This window comes from Pyxicephalus adspersus, chromosome 8 (assembly GCF_032062135.1).
Source record: "Pyxicephalus adspersus chromosome 8, UCB_Pads_2.0, whole genome shotgun sequence".
Lineage (NCBI taxonomy): Eukaryota > Metazoa > Chordata > Amphibia > Anura > Pyxicephalidae > Pyxicephalus > Pyxicephalus adspersus.
The window spans coordinates 35,258,954-35,281,097 of NC_092865.1; the positions used below are offsets into that span (position 1 = coordinate 35,258,954).

Consider the following 22,144-nt stretch of genomic DNA (forward strand, 5'->3'; position numbering starts at 1 on the left):
TTGAAGAATGTGTAGTATATCATACTAAATGTGTAGTATATCATACTAATACTAAAAAGCTAGATTGATGTAATAGTGTAGTTTAAAGAATAATTGTACTTTTAAAACATATTTGCCTGTTCATTATATCCAGTTATAGGAATTTGCAAATATACCTTCAATGCCTGTCAATATTTGCCTCCTTTTCCAGTGTTAACATTCAATCATTCAATTATTTTCTGTCTATGGTCTGCACAGTGACTGCAGTCCAGGACGACTAAGAAAAACAAATAATGCATTCCCTCTACCCAATGGTAAAATTTAGTTGTGTTGATTTACTAAAGAGGTACAAAAATGTTCCTGCATACTCAATCCAAGGAAAAAAAATGTAATCACATAATACAAGTAATGCACAGGAACAGCTATACTCATGCGGGGCTGCCTTTTTTCAGCAAATCCTAGTTTTGCAGCAACTTTATACTTTAAAGTGAAGACTGCATACAGGCTTCTAGACAATGTTTAAACTAGTCTGGACAATGATGACCATTATTAAAAACAGGAAAAAATGCAGAAAAAGGTTATATTTTCGAAAAAGTATTCATTTACTGATATATCAGAAATATTGTTTATTTAAAAGAACCCAGTCCCCTTTAAAAAGCGTTAATTGTTTACAACGCATACAGGTAATGTAAATAGATATTTTATTATTGAACCTGCTTACACCCACAGTAGAGGCTCTTAAGCTGTACTATAGCTTGTTGGCAATATGATTCTTTTGTCTATAAGTACTTAAACTACAATGAACTTGTCACATCAACCTATGCTTCTGCATACTTTCATTTTATATTGAAGTGATATAAACTGTGGCAAGGATTATGTTAGAAATGTTAATCAAGAATAAACCTATTAAACTACCTTGATCCATCTGTCTAGACAATCACTAATATACAATCTGTTTTATTACAAAGATGGTAGTTGTCTTGTGTATTTAGAAGAAAATACAAAACAGATACTTACCAAGTTACCTTTGGGGCCCTGGGGTCCATCTACACCAGCAACACCCTAATGAACAAAAAATACACCATTTGTAACAGCACAGTTTACCTGCATTGAAATTCAGTTACCTTTCCTTCCTATAAACTTAACCTTCAGGCAGATTTGTTTTTTAGTTTCAATATAGTATAAAAGGTGTTTAACATCCTATTACTGCCCTCTGTGTCTATTTTGGAGAGATATCCCCATACTTTCTATCCGTAAAATAGCATGTCATCAGACCAATCTTTTAAAACGTATTGTAACTGAACCCAATTGTCACCCATACACCTTTTTCCTCACTGTTACAGAAGGCAGTCTTCTCTGCATATTACTCATCAAGTTACTCCTGGTTTCTCCTATGTAAAAGGTTAGTCAATCCCCACCTAAAACCTAAACAAATGATAATAAACCTTAAAATGCTAAATTTAATGACTCCTGCATGCAGTATATTGTGAATTCTTCATTTTTTTGTGCTTTGATCCTTGAAGTGAACAGTGCTGACATCTTGTTTAAATGAGAGTGATTGAAAGTCTGTGAAACTACATAGATTAGGGGTAGAACAGGTTTAGAGCTGGCTCTTGTGAGGCAGACCAACATGCAGACTTCAGGTTCAATTAAAGCACATCAAAGCTGAATTATTTATGCTCTCTTCATCATTATCAAACTGCTCCTAAATTTGCTTCTAACTGTATAGGGTGCTATCATGGACCTCAAAGCTAACTTTGATATCACCCCTTATTTGCTCCTATCATTTGCTTTTTATGTTTCAAAACAAGTGATAACTGTATTTCTGACCTCATCCACACATACTCCATGAATTAAAAATTTTTTATTTAAACACCATGTTATTGTTCATATACGTACAGGCTGTCCTGGAGGGCCAGGGGAACCTCTTGGACCCAACAATCCTCGTTCACCCTGAAAGAAAGAAAGTCATATTCAGTTACTGTTTTCACAAATACATTAAATATAATCAGTTTTGCACACTCCATCTTAGGGATAACTTTGGTCTTGTTCTAAAGTCAGGCTCTTACTAGATATTCCTTAAAGGAACCCCATACTATCAAAATATATTGGCTGCCATTGATAACTTTTTGTTGTCTAGGCTGTAGCAATTTTTGAATGTCTTCATCACTATCTGAAGCACAGGCCTGAAGATTAGAACTTCTGTTTTACTGTACTTTCCTAATCTGCATGCAGTCTTTGATTTCCGACAGTCAGACTAAAGCTACGTACACACGTCAGATTTTTCTCGCCCGATAATCAGCATCGGCCAGATATCGGGCGAGAATCTGGCATGTGTACAGTCGGTGTCGTTCATCGTCCGTGGATCCGTCCTGGCGGATCCACGAACGATGAACGACGAGAGATCCTAATGAAAGGGAAGGGGGAGAGCGCGCAGCAGGGTGCCGCTCCGTCGCTCTCCCCCTCCCCTCTCCATAGAGCATGAATGGTGCTGTATGTACAGCATCGTTCATGCATCGTGTGGTCCTTTGTCGTTGGAAAGGATCGTGAAAGATCCTTTCCAACGACAAATATTGCATGTGTGTACGCAGCTTAACACAATTTTTAGAAGGCAATGATAGTCTTTCTCATCGGAGAATGTATACCCTAATCTTTTTTTTTTTCATTGTAAATCAAAATATCCTTGTTTTATGAAAAATGTAATCACTTATTTGCATGTTTTTCCCTTTAACAATATCTAAGCTTGCAAACATCATTTTTCTCTGCAGAATGCAGGTTTTATTGAGGGCTGCCATTATTCAGGGAGCCTAAGAGATGGATCCTAATACAAGAAAATGAGGCCCTAATATTGGGTCCTAGTTCACAGAATATGCATTTCTCAGCCCTCACTGGTATCTTTAACTGTGTTACATGCTAAAAACCATGAGCGTTCTCAGTCAACATAAGTGACTAGACCCAACATTTTTTGATCAGCTTGTCAGGAAAGCTTTGATATACTTATTGAAAGTATCTAGCTGTCTGCAAAAGCTTAAAATGTTTTTAATAATTGTACTGTCAGGTCTCTGAAGCAGATCGGAAGATATAAAAGCAACCGCTGTCATTCGCTGTCATATGATGAAAATATACCTGTGAGAATATTTGGAAAACCACAGATTTTTTTTTCAGATGATGAGGTGCTTTGGATAACTTACCAAAATCCACATTAGCATTAAAAAACGTTTTCTATTGTGGATCTCAGCCAAACATATAGAACAAACTTATTTGCAGCTCATAAAAAATCATGGAGGTATGCTAAAATCTAAACAGGTGGAGTCAGCTAATTGTAATTCTGCATTTCACCCATCTGCTGGTAAATGTTAGCTAGATGTAGAATGTCCTTTTTTATTAACCCTCATGTTTTTTTTTTTATACCTTTACAACAGGAATATAGGGGGTACAATGCTTTTTCTGTAGTTACCTGGATGTAAATTTACTTCTGACTCATGAGCCTGAAAAAGCATACAGTTTTTTTTTCTCTGGGATTTTTTATTTTTTTATTTGTTTTTGATGATATATTGTATATGATTATTAAAACAGCTACATAGAGGAAATTTATATTGAATGGTTTGGTTTTAATTAACTAGCCCACAAAAAACAGTTGTTTCCAAAACTACTGTAAAACAGACCAAAAAATGCATTCTTTAGAGCTGTAACCTAAACACGTTGGTCTGCTAGATCACTGTAAAGATCACTGTTGTATCACGCTGGAGCTCTAGGTTGTTAAAATAATTTTCTTTCTGACATCACTCATCCTATGACCCAAGAATAGTGTTTTATTCATGTGTATCCATTACCCTTTAGTGATGGAGTAACTTTATAAAATCATTAACACTATGATGATGTTGTATGAAAAGTAACAATTAACCAATATTCCATCATTTCTTTTAAATCATTACAAACTCAAACATCTTATTCCTAGTCTTATTTCATCTATTACAGCAGGGGTCCCCAACCCCCAGGAGGAGAACCTCGTTTGGGGGGCTCCACCAGCCTGATCTGCAGACCACGTCTCCAGTACGCAGCACAGGCTCAGGGCGGTGGGCTGGTTGTGTCTTTGGACACAACCCACCGCCTCTTCCATCCCAGGCTCAGACTCCTGATGGGAGGGAGGGCAGGTTCTGGCATCATGACATCACAAGTTATTTCCTCTTTGGGACACACAGTTCCTGCGCATAGGCAGTCTGGAGTCCGTGTATTTAAGATTGGGGACCACTGTATTACAGTAATATCTAATTATTAATATTGTTAATACATTGTATTTATATAGCTCTAACATATTACGCAGCGTTGTACATTAAATAGGCATTGCAAATGACAGATAGAAACAGACAGTGACAGAGGAGGTGAATTTATCTAGGTTTAACAAATAGGCTTATCTATAAATAAAGAAAAAACAATGTACAAGAACTGTAACCCCTAACCGTCAACCAAAAGTTATCTTTAATCATCCTGCGTATTTTAAACCAAATCAAAGTCAAAGAACAACTTCAGCTAAAAATAAAAAATGCATAAAATAGAGTTACTTTTTAAAGTTACCTGCTAATGCTATTATTATCACTGGGAATGATTTATTAAATCACTTCAAAGCTGGGGAAGATACACTTTCATCAGTGTAGCTGGGTGATTTAGCAAACCTGGAACGGATTTCTTCAAAGTCAATTGTTATTTGCCAGCAAATGTTTTAACCCTGAACCTGATCCATTCTTGGTTTGCTGTATCACCCAGCTTCACTGATGAAAGTGTATCCTCTCCAGCTTTGGGGAGCTTTAATAAATCAGACCCGTTGTCTCTATTGTTGAGCACAGTTGATAGTGGACAGTACAGCTCCAATGTACTTTCAGCAAAAACACAGAGAGAATAGCAGCTCTCAGTGACATGGTGCAGTGTTTTGTACACCCCTTCTCTCCCTATCCAACCACTGGGCATTTACAGATTACAAGGTATGCTGTGATTGGTCAAGGACAGAAGGTGAATTACTGAATGAGAGATTAGGCTTTCATTGGTGGAGCTACAGAAATACAATGGCACTATACACTTCTTTAGAACTTAGCTGTGGATTTTGAAATAATTCATAGCAACATTGTATGGAACATTGGAAGAGGTAGTTCTTATGGTAATTTTCATTTTTAACTAGAATTGTTCCTTGAACCTGATTGGTTAATATCGGCAAGTATATCACACATTTTCATTGTTCTTCGTACTGCTGTCGTAAGGATAATAATGAGCCCGAGGAAAATGTAAGGGTTACAGTGGAGGTTTTAATGATCGCCCCCATCAGAAACACAGCTACATGTTACACAAAGTTAGTTTGGAAAATGTAAAGATATAAAGTGAAAGTTCTATGTACAACAGATTAATGTGTCACTCACAGGTTCACCGGGCAGCCCTCTGGGTCCAACCTCTCCATCTTCTCCCTGGTACACAAAAGAAAAAGCTGTTTTTACTGTTATTTAAACACACAGCACGTAAAAGCAAGACAAGCGATGAATGCCTGTGTTTGTCAAACTGTAAAATATTTGTAGTAGTATATAACCTTTTTCAAGATGAATAGAAAAGGCTAATTTAAGAAGCAAGCCTTCTAGGAACTAATGTTAATGTGCTGGCTGGATGGGAATAGATTACATATTGGTATCAGTATAGGTATACTTGGAGCCTGAATTACTATGTTGGCTATTTAAAAATGTCTATGGTTGGATATTTAAAATCTTTTTGTATTTAGTTTATAATTAGACGTAATTATAAATGTGTATGAGGGCAGCCACATTTCTGAGGTTCTGTACCATGCTAATTATTTCCTGCTCATATTTCATTGTAGGCCCACGAGATAGGATCTGTCAGATTGGAATCAATAAGCCAGGTGATTTTTTATTACCTGAAACATCTTGGTGGGCAAAGCCCATGTGATCTTTGCCTTGGCTTTAAAGTAATGGACAGTAGCTTTTATTTTATTTGTGGCAAGTTAGTTACTTTTATGTTCAAACAAAAATGTTTGGTAATGGTGACCTACTTGTCTTCATTATCAGCTAATGTTTAGAAATAGGCCAGAAATGTTGGTTGGTGATATTCTTCTCACTAATGTTTGAATATAGATAAACATTAGAAAAATGCTTTATAATTACATACCTAAATCACCCTGATCACTATATTAGCATTAGCTTTGGTATCTTACCCACACAAAAAAGTATACACTGGTTCCTGTGGTTGGGCATAGGGTTAACAACTCAGTCTTATACAAAAATAATTGTTGCAAAACGTTTAACCAGTAATACATGGTCTTTTATATGCTGTATAATAAATATGTAAAGATATAGAAGCTTTAATATTTATTTTGCAACAAATACTCTTGTCTTCATAAATAGCTCATTTATTTTAATGTGTGTCATTTTTCTGGACCATCTTTCCTACTTTAGCATAATAATTAAGTATTTAGCATATTGTATGGGTTCACTTGAATTAAAGGCATTACTGAATAAATGAAAGAAAGACCCAGAAAACTAAATGCTACTGAGTAACAGTTTGATATGGTTTCCTTATAAATGTAGAAAAGCTAATGTTTAGCCTGATATTTGACGCCATAAACAATATTGTGGACTTAAACAGCCCCTTTACTATATCAAATAGAACACTTTACACAGTATTGTTAACAATCTTTTTACATCAAGTGCGCTTAGATTTGTTATTGTTCAGCCTGTCTCCTTAGTGGTTACTGAAAGGAACAGAAATTCAAATCTCTGCTTAAGTAGTTAACTATGTTAATTTGTTTTCACATACCATAATGAACTGAAGTTATGATATGTGCCTACTTTGGATGCAAACATTTTAGATGCAAACAGACTGTAATAGATCTAGAGTACTTATGTTGACGGATTTAAATGAGTGATCAGTGAAAGGGGGTGTTACTGTGCAAAAGAAAAAACTACAGAACTGGCTGATAATTGTACTGAGAAACGACTTGTATATTTCTTACTTTGCCTGAACCAAAACTGTTAGAGATATGTGTGGGTGCACTTGACGGATATCATTCTTTTTTAAACCAACATAAACTTTGTAACTATGCTTACTAGGCATTTGCTTCTTTCAGCTTGTCTTTATTGGTCATAGCAGGTGCTGTCCTTGACTTGCTTCTCTATATGTCTCCCTGTACTTCCTGTGGTGACAGCTGCCATACTTTATAAGTTTATGATACCCTAACAATGTATCATTACACAATAGCTAGCTCATGAAATACCTAGCTCAACTTCTTCTTTGAAACATTCAACAGTTATTTCTCATACCTAGGTCCTGCCATAAAAAGGCAATGCGACCAGAAAACTATAAAGACATTTGATATAATATCAACATATTATTGATGGCTGAGGGCTTATGGAATGAAAAGGAAGAGTGTTAGTACTGACAGAGTTGATTGCTGCGCTGATGAAATTATTAAAACAAGCTGCCTGAACAAAAATGGATAGTTAAATAGATAAAAGTAATGGTTAAATTGTTTTACCCTGTCTCCATCTTCACCAGGTGGGCCAGGTGGTCCTTGAGGACCTTTGTCACCCTATAAAACAAAAAAAATACAGAAAAACTCCTCAGTAACCATAATAGAATAAATAAAAACATACAAAGCTAAGTAAAGCAAACTTTCTTAGGTTTTTGCTTTATGTTTACTCCCAAAAGGAACCAAGGACATAAGATGATGATCACCCAATTCTGCTGACATCAGCAGAATCACAATGAACAAGAATATACTCTGGGCAAATAAATCAAATAAAGTACAGTAAATTCAAGCTGTTGACATATTTGGAAGTCATACTGGCAACTAATGGCAAGGAATGGTGTTGATTACTTTGACAGTCAAGTAAAGGGAGTATGGACAATCCAATCGGGGTCTGGAGTCATCAAAAAGTTAAGAATCCCTGATTTAGGGTGTCTGCTGAATACGCAGAAATGCATAGAACAAAAACATGAATATCTGTGTAGCTGTCAGATGGCTGTGGCATAATTTTATGGTAAGATTATTTAATAAATGGTAAAATTATTTCCTAAATAGTATACCTAATACTAATATAATTGTCACATAATTGCATTTATCAGTGTGTGTTGTTAAGTGAGGCAGTGTTGTGCAGTCATCATAATTTGGAACAACAGATTTGACATTGCCAGAACAATATATTATACTATACTATTGTATATGGATATCTACTGACCAATGTATCCACAGCTGTCTTTTAAGTTTATTGCAGCTAGCATCTGAACATCAGTAAAATGCTTTGTCTAGGAGGTAAAAGTTTTGTCAAAAATCTTTTGGTTCAGAAAAAGATCTTCTGATTTATTTACCTTATATAAAGGAAACCTGTCATGAATAAAACATGAACTGTGCCATTGCTTACTTTGCTTTCTAAAAATTATATATCATGATGATTCTATTGCTTTAAAACTTATTCAGAATCAGAATGCAAAATGGACATTTTACTTTGCTCCAGCTTTCCAGATCTTTATAAATGTTACAAATTCTAGTTTTGAAGCTATGAAATCAACAAGAAAGCCAGGTAACCAGCATTTTTAGAAGCCGGTCACAAATGTCAAATCTTGTTTTTATTTAATAAGATTTAATGTGCCTAATAGGGAAGGTATGATATCCCTTTAATCACATATTTAAACCTAACCTTTAATCTTAACCTTTTAAATCTGTATTTTTGTTAACAGGAACTCACATTTCCCCATTACTATAGTTCAAAATATATGTGTATATGTTGTCTTTTATCCAAAAAAAAATAGTATTGATTGGTGTATTTGAGCGACTGGTGTATTTGTTAGCAATGTTTTAAAGAACAGTTAGGCAGGTTTTTTGTTTGTTTCTCGAGTTTTAGATATTGCAAGCCAAAATATATCATTGTAATCTGCAGAAAAAGAACAAAGCAGAGAGCACCCTCTGCTGGATCCACATTGGTATAAACAATTGCTTCTAAGGATAGGAAAAATAGTTTCTTTAAGACTCAAGTATTGACTTACCCTGTGCCCTTTCTCACCAGGAAGACCTGGAAGACCGTCAAAGCCTCTATCACCCTGTAAAACAAGTACAATATTGAGGCATTGTTATTGATAAGAAATATTTGTATCTCATATGCATATTTACCCTCTTACTGGTCTGAACTAAATCACTCTATGTGTCCAGTTAAAATAAAACATGAAACTTAGGACCTACCATATAAATATCAGATCTGCAGTGAAACAGTTGAAGTAATGCAGTCTCGTTTTGTACGCAAACCCTCCATCCCCCCCTTCTTTAGCTACAAAGTTTTCTTTTTCTCCTCTCTTTCATATACCTTTGAACATCTTATAAAGTAAAAATGAAAATTAGATACCCTGGATATTGTATACGTTTAATTACAATACAATTGTTATATAAGTATAATGTATACATACAAATGTAACCATTGCATCATAAGTATGCTTTAAATGTATAAACCTTGGAATGTATAAATAAAAATTAAATTAAAAAAAATAAAAATCGGAAAAGCAATTTTTTTTTTCTTACATACATGAAGAAAATAATGAACACTTTACCTTTGCACCAGGTTCTCCAGGCATTCCACGTGCCCCATCAGCTCCAGGACGTCCCTGAAATTAGACATGTCATATTATTAGTTAGAAAACCTATATGCTTTGTATAGTAAATCATTACTAATATCTGAACCAGAAGCTTGCTGATTCCTAATGAAGGAAGAAAAGAGAAAATGTGCACTTAATCAGCTATAATTAGGATATTTATGACACTGAAAGCTAAACTAAGAAAACGCTGCTGTATGTTTTTCTTTTTTTTACATTCTGCTATAATTAAGGTATAAAATACAGCCTTGCAGAATGTTGTACCTTGTTAGTATTCAATCAAAGCAAAAAAGAAAAGAAGGTAAAGTAATATTAGTACAAGTTGAAGTACTTTTCAGGTTTGTTGCTGATTACAAAGACATAATCTACATGTTCTGAAAATTTGGATTTAAAATCTATTATGTTAGCCATAATGTATCATGGTAACTCAGATTTCCTAAAAAAGGACTTGACAAAAAACTACTCTCCTTTTGCTCATTACAATTTACATTACTATAGGGAAGAAATGGAAATGATTACAGATTTGAGATTACATATTAATGAGAAAGTTAGGGCAATTCTCACTTACTCTTTTGCCAGATTTTCCCATTGGGCCGGGTGGTCCCTGAATTCCTCTTGGACCCTGAGGAATAAAAGAGGTAAAGATGTATATGTATACTGTATATATAAGAAGCATATGCAAACAATATCTAAAAATAAATAAATAAAATTAGGAAACAAAAATAACTTACCTGGGGACCTGAGTCTCCTGCTTCTCCTTTAATACCTGGAGCACCTGGACCTCCCTATGATGAAAGAAAGAAAAAAAAAAGACATGTATAGCTAACTTTTTTTGCATATTCATATATGACAAGATTTGCAGTCTGATACAAACATATTCTGTTAAAATCAAAAACTGGTTAGGAGGGGTTGAGATTCTCTTCCAATTGCCTGACAATATGGGAAGATCTCTCTCTTACATTCACTACCTACCTGAGTGAGCTAATTATTGACTGTTGTTTTCTATTACACAGACAGGTGTTCTTATTTACTGCATAAAGATGTTTAAAATGTAATGTACACAATGCCTTGGTGGTTTATTTATAAGCCAAGGTCAAGATCCCTGACTACATGTCCTTACTTCATTTTTGTTTCTGAAGCAGTACCACTGAGCATGTCAGCATTACTATAGTAAACACTAAAATCAGCATTTAAAAGATCTATAAAAGATGGGACAGTCTTACCTTTTTATAAAATACTACATGTACAAAGCACCTCTAAAAAATGATCTCTTGTTACATTTGGTTTGGCCATATCTAGTACAATACATGAGAAGACTATAGAATACAATCCCTAAGGGGATATAGACAGACATTTGCAGCTGCGGTAACAGAAGTAGCACATTGTTCTGTGTCTACATGGACTTGACATCTGCCTTTAACTCAAAAGGAGCATTGCATCTGGATTTTATCCTGTGCGGCCTAAAGGCACTCAAATATGAATACATGAGGTCTATTTGGGCATGCTTTTGCAGAAGCATCCTTTGTCTACACAGACCAAAGCATTTACTGTAAAAAAAAACTAATGTAAAAGGAAAAAAATGTGATAGTCCATTCACATCTACATGGCTAGAGTTAATTATATATTTTAAATATGGTAGCATGAATTGTGTCTTTTAGGTGCAGTGAAAGAAAAGTGGATGCAGAAATGTTGGGAGGCTGTTATTTACACATGCTATGGGCAGAAAATCCTGTTAGCTAAAATCAACTTATCTGACAATAATAAAGAACTGCATTGAGGTTTAGGAGCTTACTTTTAGGGCCACAGAGTTATTGCATCCTGAGAATGTAAGGAAATATGGTGACCGTCACACAAGCTTCAGGAAAAAATATTAATAAATAAAATGTGTACATCCCTATGTCAGTGTCAGTGGGCACTGACATATAAATGCTTGTGTTGGAATAGTTAATATAATTCTTCATGCCTTTTCAGACTGTCCTATATTTTATGTGACTGTCTGATTATGGTCTGATTTTAGTGATCTATTCTAATAGTAAGGGCTCCTACTATACAGCCAAATGAAATAACAGAAGGAGAGGAATTGCTATGATTCAGTTAGTCCTGATCTATGGGGAATCAAGCAATTGAGTAATCCAGACAATCTTGGCAATTGTATGATGGTCTGTCGGCTGATCAAAGGTTTGTGTAAATTGTGCAAGTCTAATTTACTAAAGAAAAATCTTTGCTGACACCTCTTGTTGGGCACTTGGCAAGTGTTGAAAATGTCTGTGGAGAGGCCCACTTTAATACTAATATAAACCTAGCTATATTGTTTCATTTTGCCAGAATCTATTAGAAACAGGTAATAAAACGTGTGTCAACAATGTGATTTGGTTGCACTGTTTGCTTCTCTTTTTGTTCCTTTAATTAAACATAGTAAACTATTTTTTTGTTTAAATGAAAAAGAAAACAGCAAGCTATTGTCCACAATAATTTGGATAATCATTCTTCTCTTTGTCGAATGTAATACAAAATATTAGCTACAATCTAATCTAATATCCACATTTAGTTTGCTGCTGTTTCTCTTTCCTTTAACCATTACTTTCTGTTATCAAACACAGTGATTCAGACTCTTCTTATAGTCAAAAAATCCACTATGTGGTAATGGACAGCGATAAAAATTTCCTCAATTTGCTAGAAACAGTATGTGTTAAATATTTATAAACTCTGTATAATATTTTTCTAATATAGATATAAATTGGAAACTTTTAACTGTGCTTGAAACTAAAAGCACTATTCAATGCACAGTCGCATTGTTTCCAAAATAATGCTGTTACTGAAGCTTCTTTGTGATCTTTTCTAATAAAATAACTGGACGTCTACAGCCTCCTTGTGGTACGAGAGCTAAACGGCTCACAAAGGGATTCGCACAGGTTTAGAAACATGCATTAATATCCCATATTCCGGCAGCTAGAGGCAGTAAAACTGCAGAACTAATATCCAAAACCCCTCACGCCTCTTTAATGCACCAACAGCTAGAGAACATTTATTTACTGTTATGCAAGATGTTCTTTCTGTAGCAACAAGACTACTGTTTTCAAAGCCTGTACTTCCAAGGTTATTCACCTATTATATATAGCAAGGTAACAGTAATGTAGAAATAGCAGTTGATTATTACTGAAAGACTAAGATTTTTTTTTTTCGTTTTTTTCATGGTAGTAATCAGTGAATAAGCCAGGAGTAAATAATCAAGTACTATGTCATTCTGTAACTTCACATGATTTCCTCGCTTGACATGTCAACTCTACCTACCAGTAAAGCTGGGTACAGATGTTGCTGTGAATGATCTTTCTTTATCATTTCCAGTGACAGAAGAACAAAAAGGTGCTCTACACACGCTAGATTTTCACCTGGGGTAATCACAATCATTTGTGTGTACAGAGCTTAAGATCTAAAGGTTGAAAAAAGCTAAACCTGAAACAGAGAGATCCAACCACCCCCCCAGGGTTGTCTAGAGAGTATGAGGCTGATTTACTAAAAGGTTTGAGACTGTTCACTCAATAAAATGTGTAAAGCATATCATCAGTTACCCGATCATATAAAAAGAAGGCTCTTTTACTTATTTCATCGGAGCATGATTCAATAATTGCAGTGCATGCTTAAAAATATCAGATTCAGGTAAACTGTACACTTTAACACAAGGTTTTACTGTTTATGCCATCAGCAAGAATTAACCAGCTGATCTATAGCACTCTCTATAATACTAAAGTAATGTTCTGCACAAATCAGTCATCTGCCCATGTACTATTCTCTACACTAGGCACATATTTCTATTACTAAGGACACATGGAATGTATAGATATATAAATGATTATTTGTTGGCAGGGTAGGACAGTTCTTATGCATTTGATAAAGTTTATGGATTAAGATGACAGTATTCTCAAATACGTGCCAATGGAATCAAGTGGGGTTGATTTCTTTATTTAGCTATCCAGTGTATGTTTTTACCCTACAAACCTTTCTACTTTAATGTATACAGGATATGCTTAAGATTAAAAGTCACATCCTTTTGTGTTTCTTGGGGGTCCCAGCAGAGAGATATTTTTACCACAGTTATTAGTTCTATTTTTATTAGTTTATCAGTTATTAGTTTTTACACATATTACAGTCTTAATCTTTATGCTCAGGACAGTGACAACTCTGTGTTGGGAAATATGTTTACTTTTTGAATGTGTGCTTTGTGGACAATTTTCTTGTTCTTAATATTCTGTACTATTTGGTTTTAATTTTTTTAATGAGTTTTTACTGCACTTTAGTAAGGCTTGTTCTACTATCACTGTAATAGGGAATGGAAAAAAAATACTAGTAATGTGAAGTTGCATTTGTATATTAATTTCTATGCACCTTAAATGCATCTAAAGTTTTTCTTAAATCAAATGGGAGGCATAATGAGAGTGGCAAAAAACAGAGCGTCCCCTGGAATATAGAATGAGTTGTCTACAGGAAACACTACATACAACAAGTATGCATTTTGTGGCTGTGTGATAGAGAATAATATTTTTATCTTTATTTATAAAGCGCCAACATATTAGACAGTGCTGAATATTAAATAGGGGTTTCAGATAACAAACCTGAATAATAGACAAGTACAAACCATGACACAGGAGGAGAAGAGAGCCCTGCCAAATAGAGTTACATATTAACTGATCTCTTGTCTCCTATATGGTCACTTGTGGACATTTGGGACTCATTCAAACAGTGTGTTATAATGCACACACAGATGTGAATGCTTCTTGTATTGTAGTGCAATGCTTCTGAAAAATATTATATGACCTATTTGAATTGAAGTGCATTGGCTATCCATTCAAATGAAATGTACTGTCTAATGCAATGCTTGCTTCTTCAGCACATTCTAATATGACACAAGGGTGGAGTTTGTAAAAAGGGCTGTCTAGGACAGCATGATAACTGGATGTGGTTATCCTTTTTACCCTTTTTTTCAAAATATTTTATTCTTATTAACATCGCAAAAGCAATTTAAAACAGCCTGTTAGTTTTCCCAAGTTTAATCAAACATTTAGCTTTCCATTCTGTCATTTAAAGTTTTGCTGGACCATACCCGTTATATATCTCTACGTGAGACCCAGATCAGTGTACTTTTTTAATGCTGGATTGCTTGTTTCATTTTTTGCAGCTCATAAACTTCATTAGACAAAATGTGTAATCAACTCTGTAGTTGCAATCAACGTAGTCCACACATCTATGCTTTAATGGGTCATGGAATTGTTTTCAATACAATAGTTTCCAACTAATAAAATATGCAATGCTGCATTCAGTTTACCAAAGTGGTAATTAAACAGCCTAAAAAATGGTAATTTCACATCTAACAACCACAATCAATAATGTTCTTTTGTAAATAGAGTTTGAGAAAGCTCCAAAAATATTCCATTTTGTTCTGTTTTAGAAAGGCCTTTTTTAAAACGTAGTATTTGTTTCTGTTAAGAGTTAACAGGCTAATAGGCAAAGCAAAAATAAAACACAGTGGTGGCAAACCTGTATGCATTTATATTTAGTTTATAGACTTAAAAGTCTATATACAGATAACAGCACAGGTCAGTAAGGTAACTAAAACATTTCTGCACACTGTAATATCTTAAACTTTGCAGATCTGAGGCACAAAATTGACTGCAGTGCATTGCAATGCCATTCCTTTTTGTTGCCACACAAATGAGTATAGATAGCAGACTAGGCATGTTAGCACAATAAAATAAATATATGAACTGTAGGTTGTGGTGCGCGATTGTGAAAAATGCTGCTGCAGGTCCATTGTAAATTGTACTACACTGTATTGGCAGCCTATTTAAAATGCTGTACATTAACACAGCAATGTTTACTTACAAAACCAACCCATTAATTAACCCAGCATCTCTAGATGTGACCAGGCTGTATTGTTAGTCATGTTCACAGTGATGACTTTAGGAAGCAGACACATTAAAAGTTCATTTTAAGATAGGACATAGATCATGTATTCTGAGTAGCTGATATAATTGCAGTAATGACTACATACCACTGGGCCAGATCTTCCAGTTAGACCCATTGGACCTGGAGGCCCTCTCATGGCAATCTGCAGGAAATCCATAAATAAAATAAAAAATTAGAATTGTTCTTAATAAATAATAAATGAAGCAATCTACACATACTTGTTTATTACTTACACGAGCTTGCTGAAGAATGGCTTGAGCTTGGGCTTCTTGTGCTGAGACAGGTGGTCCCTTCTCTCCATCACTTGAATATCGAAACTTAAATAAATAAAACACAAACAGTAAGTATTCTAGAATTATTGGATATCTGAATACAGTATTTTGCAATCGAACCTGTGTATGTTCAGTGACTAAAGGATAATGCACACCCAGTGTAGCTGTCAAACAAAGAAACTGCATGGGTATGTTGTATATAGATAGAATGCTTTATCACAAAAACCCATTCTATATACTAATATTATTTACTGCATGCCTAACATATAGTAGTTTATGCAATATTTACATTAACATTGGTTAATATCTAGTTTTCTGACTATATATGGACGTAAAACACATTTTTTTTTATGTTACAAAAAGATAAAACTTTTGCTGACTACAATGTGAATGTAAAAATACTCTAAAAAAAGGTTTGTATCTAAATTAACTCATTTAAATTCAAATAAAATGTATTCTGATATTTCCATTGTGTAAAGTAATGGTACACCCACCTTGATTATAGTTTTTTGTTGTAGGTCGACAAATAGGTACTTTTGGTCTTAACAATTGGACCATAAACCATATATGGTAAATAACAGCTGTGCTTATACGTTTGCCTTATTTTGTTGTGTAACCTAAATACATGCATCTAAAGCAATGAAGGGTAATGCAACTTCTAATTTATCTCTACTATAGGGCACCAAAATATACGTTGACCTGGACAATGATAGCTCAAATATTCCCTGTGTTCTGAGTGAAAACTGCAAATTTGATCAAGGATATTAAAAAAACCTATTACTTACTGGCAACATCAGCATTGTGCCAGGAGGTCCAGGTAATCCATCAGCACCTGGTAATCCAGAACGACCAGGTGGACCCTAAGAAAAAAGACTACATAAGTGATACAGAAAAAACACTCTCTTAGTTCAATAAAACAGAAACTAAAATGAGAAAGAAATGTAAGTTATCTGAAATATTAGCTTAATCATCTAAAGAGTTTAGTATCCACTAAAATCCAACAGCTGATGTTCAAAAAAATATTTGGATTAGCCTATTTTAGGTTGACTTTGTATGGTACTCACTCTCTCACCAGGGTCTCCAGGTGTGCCAGGTGGGCCTTGCAAACCAGGGGGACCAGTAAGACCCTAGAAGAAACAGAAAATACATTATACATAGGACTATGAACTTTGTAAAGCGCTGTTTAAAATGTCAACACAATATAAATACAAGATAATAATAATAATAATAAATAATAATAAACATACCTGCATATATTGGCATATTTATCATTAAAGGTCAAGTTTCTCTAAAAATGGTTATATTTTGTTTTTTAGTGCAGTCTTTAGTGTTCTCAAGTTTACCAAGTTTGTTACTACTAATTTTCTATTACAATAGCATACCTCCCACTTCTCTTGTTTCATTATTAATGATAACATATTTTACCTGGTAGTCCTATTCAGCAAGATGTACTTATGTTACCTCGCTTGACTTCAGCCATCCAATCATACGCAAATAAAAATCATTTTTTTTTTATTTTGGAAAGTGAACATTTATTTAGTGAAATTCCCTTGTTGAATTATAATTTACTTTCATAAGTGGCAAGCCTAAACTTAACTCTTTTAATGAATCAACCACAATGTTTTCTAAATTATTGACTCAGAACAAGTATCCATTCAAGGGGTTACTTTGTGGTCGTGGTGCATTTACTCTTTAATGTACAGGTACTGACAAAGATCTAAAAGAATTGTATTAGTAAATGAAAATATGGATACGTACTGCTGGTCCTTCCAGTCCTGGGGGTCCTTCAATAAGCATTCCCTTAAAAAAAAAAAAAAAAAAAAAATTAACACATGAACTTAAATATATAACACTTGCCTTGTGATACCAATAAAAAGAGAATCATACACAGTGATAGGAGCTACACAATCTGCCTCACAAGGTTGTCTTTAACAATTGTCGTTTAATAATAATTGAGCACTGAGTTAAGCCCTAAAGGTTTCCAAAGACTCAAAATTAAAGCAGATTTGTATTTAACACAGTTCATTTATAAAGAGAAAAAAAGTCAGTTATTTGTGTTGTCAGGATTCACAGCTTGAAAATGAAAGCTCAAGCAAAGAGAGAGTAATGTTATCACTGCTTTGCTGAGCAACCTTGTGTGAGAGTAATAGGTAGCAGATGGCAAAAGCATTGTAAGAATCACAAGTGTAAAATATAATGTAGACTTTCATTTGGTCCATCATCATCATCATGTGAGGGTCCTGGGAATCCCATCACTGTTGATGCAGAATTTCTGCATCAATACATGTAACCATAGTTAGAAAAAGTTACACTTAAGCCTGGTATGAACTGATTGACAGCTTTTATATCAAATTGCTATTTGAGATGTTTAATGCTTCTTGAATGCATTTCTGCCTGAAAGTAAATGTAACCCACTCTAAGCTGCGGATGTGTACTTCCACGATTATGAGAGTTGAAGAGAATGTTAGGCCCAAAAAGCCCGCAAGAAGGGAGCTAGGTGTGGGCCAGCATGACTGAGGGGGGAAGGCCAAAAGGACAGGTGAGGAAGAGGCGGGGGATGGTCTGATGGGGGAAAGTGGGGGAAAGTGGTCAGATAGGTAGTTAAAGAGAACAATGGGTAAGTGAAGAAGGGTATGAGAAAGGAAAAGGAGGGGTGAGGCCATAACATTTTTAGTTGGAAGGAGAGAAGATTCCCGCCCACCTGCCCTTAGGTGTAAGGGTTTGTTGGGTGATGGGGAGGTGTTGGGCAGTGTGAGGTCCTCGAGGACAAAGTGTTGTGAAGCTGGGTTGTTGGATGGAGTGTGGAGGGCCATCTTTAGTATGGGGTCTCCAAAACTGGTTAAATAAGGTAATAGATGTTGACATTGGGGATGGTATGTGTGATTGATATAGTTCCCGAAGCGGTGGAATGGCGCCTGGGAGGCAGCTTTATATATCAATTGAAAACACAGATCCCTGGTTAACAGGGGTGAAGAGTGTTCCTTTCTGCCCCGTTGTTGACTTCAACATTTTAAAGAGAAACTTTAGTTCCACATTAAGCTTAGACCTAAATTTTTGGTAGGATCTTTGATATTTCCTATTTAGAAATCAAATTTGTTACAACTAGGAAGGCAGACACAATATTAAGATGACCTCGTATGCTTATAATCAAGCATAATGTTTCAGATCTACCATAGTCTTTCTAATTTGGAGGAAATGTCCATGCAACTGAGCTTACAGGCCATTGGTGGGAATGTCCCTTATCAGCAACCAATTCTTCCTGCTGTTCTTCCTCCTTATTTGTTTCTAATCTCTACAAAAATGTAATATTAATTTACCAGAGGTTTTTTACTACACCAAACTTCCGATCCAGCCTGTATGCACTTGCATTGTCAATTTAAAATGCCAAAACATAGGAAAGTGATGGAAAATGCAAAAACTGGTTTAACCAATAAGTTTTGTTTACAGCGTGCATGAAGTGGGAGGGGTATGTCCTTACCCTGCATACATTGTCTCTTTTTCACATCTCAGAAAAGATAATACCTCACATATACATATTATTAGTATCTCATTAATATGATTTGGTTGGCTACGTGGATATCCATAATAAACTTTAATAACACTAGAGATTAAGTCAAAAAGCAATGTACAAGGGAACAGAGCAGCTACTTTTTTGCAGAAATCTGTGTTGCTTAACTGCTGTCGAGAAAAGTTAGGCTACCAGCTTGGATTCTCTTTCTGACAAGGTTCTGCAAACGTTAGGAACAAATTGAGAGAAACATAAAATATTTTGAAACTGTATACTTATACTTTACTTGGAGTTTAGCTTTAACAATGTTACAGCACAATATGTGATTATTATACTGTATTACCAACTGTTTAAGTTCATGCTGTCATACTAACACACTACTAAAATATGAAAGTAAAATTAAATCTTATGAACTCAGTGTTATATGAACTGATGTTCAAAAAGGTGTGTGTGTGGGGGGTAAAAATTACTTACCGGTTCAATTACAGCTGGTTCTCCTTTCTGGCCCTTCTCGCCATATCCTCCATAGCTTTGCACCTAAAATATCAGCAAATGTCATATTAACATACTTTAGTTAGCAGGTCCTGCAGGAAATGCATTCATAATCTGTACAATTCAATTGTAAAATCACCAACTTTAATGCAAGGATGTGTCATATTTTATATGGAAATATACCAAATATGTAACTGGTGATTTAATAAGCTTTGATTGCAACACCTTAGATAACCATGTAATTCATTTTGCACAGTTGACTTTTTATACAAAAAAGTGTACTAAAACATGCAAAATTTAGTACACAGCATAGTAACAAAGCTTTTTACATGATGCATAAAACATTACCAAAAAAGTCAACAACGTTTTCCTTTTATGGGCGACAGAACCTACCTGAAAACATCAACAAATATAAAAGGTGTTTCTTGAGAAGTTAAATTTTTAGTTAAATGATTTAGGACTATTAAACGTTAAAAAGTTAAATGATTTAGGACTATTAAACAACTAAATGGAAGTATAATAAGATACTAAGATATGTATTCCAACTGTTTCTAACACTTTTTTCTTTTTATTTAATGCCTGTTTCAATGAAGACTTACGGTGGTCTCTGAAACATCTGTTTCGGCAGCAACCCCAGGTCCAAACTCCTCCGCAGTAGGATTTGTTTCTTTCTCTTCATATTCTGTATAATCATATAAATCATCTTTTCCTAAATCTCCTCCCACCACCGGCTGAGTCGGTGTAGGTTCTACTGCTTTCACCCCATAGTCTGTTTCCTCAAAAAGCTTTTTCTCTGAGTCATAATCCTCGCCAGTTACGTACTCCTCCAGAAAAGGCTCATCCACAAAGGACTCCTCCACCAGTGTCTCATCCACAGGGGTTTTCTAGCAGTGCCAATGTAACAAGTAGGAGGAACACGGGTTAAGGTTAGTCAAAGCTGTTAGGTGCATTTAAGCCATGAAGCAATCAAAATAAAGCTGTAACTGCTCTGTATCTTTTAATGTGATTCAGGGGCAAGCTAGTTCTCTAAATCAATTAAAAGATAAAAATTTTAACAAATTTGTTAAATTAAGCAGCAGTACCACCACAAAATGAAGAGCAAACTCTGAAACTCAATAATAATGTAGCACATTAAAAAATGCTTGAACGTATGAGGTAGTACTGGTGCTTCAAAGATAATACATGTACCTCTGTGGTACTAGCATTTGCTTCTTTTTGCAAAATAATTATTCTTTTTTTGTAATAAAAAGATGAAAGCAGAATTTAATTAAATATAAGCAGTTAAAGCGCCTGCAAATAGCTGATTTCAGAAACATTTCTACTAAATGTGTTATTCGAAATTGCAACAACACTATTTGTAACTATTACTTATGAAAACATTCAGTGCTATATTGTTGTGCGAAATGTAATGCTGACAATTCTTTGGTGACTTTCCTTTTCCATTATGAAGACTGCTTGAAATAAATACATCCAAAGATGTATGAGATCAAGGAACCTTTTTAAATTTAGAAGTGTTTATTGCAATGACTAATTTTCAACTAATTTTACAGTACCTAGCTTACCAAGTGCAATATCAGCTTTTCTGTAGTAAATATCAGCACTTAGAGTTCAAATGCAAGATGGCAGTTGGACGCCTATGACTTGTCTTTTTCAGTTATACAACTCCCAGCATCCTCAACAACAAACTGGCCAACTGCACATTTTGAGAGTTGTATAACAGTTGTCAATAGCCACAAGTTACCAACACTGGGTATGCAGCATCAAAGCAATTCATTTTTGCATTACAAAGAATTGATAATTTATAGTTTTCTAAATTTTTACAACTATTTTAAATGTATTTTTATGTATGTATTTCAAACTTTGCTTAAATAGTGAAGGGTTATGGGGATTAACTGGTTGTATTAGGTCAAATCTTTTTTCATGGTTGGGCTTGAACACAAGTTTATATTTAAAATACATACTGGTAACGTTGCAATAGACAAAATACATGTATTTTGTCTTGCATAAACATAGATATGTTCTCTCAATATTCTAACATTTTTTAGGATAAGCAAGCAAAAGCAAGTAAATAAAGCAGCAAATGTTTAAAATGTACCTTTTAATAAACCCAGTGACAACTATGTGACTAAACCAATATACAAGTAATAGGCATCATAGATATTGGTTTAGAAAACATCGGCTTCACCAGTATGATAATATTGGAATATTGGGTACATAGTAAACTATTGTGTTTCACAACTGTATTGTTCAGGCATCACAGCATATTGCAGCATATATAGATGTTAATTTTAAATCTATT

General features: G+C 34.7%; 1 protein-coding gene across 1 annotated transcript in view; it reads right to left on the minus strand.

The window, feature by feature from the left end:
• The window catches only part of COL11A1 (collagen type XI alpha 1 chain), a gene marked incomplete in the record, with an annotated part of 137,389 nt that overhangs the window by 64,340 nt on the left and 50,905 nt on the right, over positions 1–22,144 (minus strand). Inside the window, 15 exon segments of the mRNA XM_072420016.1 lie at positions 997–1,041; positions 1,879–1,932; positions 5,388–5,432; positions 7,508–7,561; positions 9,016–9,069; positions 9,571–9,624; positions 10,181–10,234; positions 10,344–10,397; positions 15,659–15,715; positions 15,807–15,890; positions 16,631–16,705; positions 16,910–16,972; positions 17,604–17,645; positions 19,828–19,890; positions 20,445–20,729. Of these exon segments, the coding sequence (XP_072276117.1) occupies positions 997–1,041; positions 1,879–1,932; positions 5,388–5,432; positions 7,508–7,561; positions 9,016–9,069; positions 9,571–9,624; positions 10,181–10,234; positions 10,344–10,397; positions 15,659–15,715; positions 15,807–15,890; positions 16,631–16,705; positions 16,910–16,972; positions 17,604–17,645; positions 19,828–19,890; positions 20,445–20,729 (1,083 nt within the window).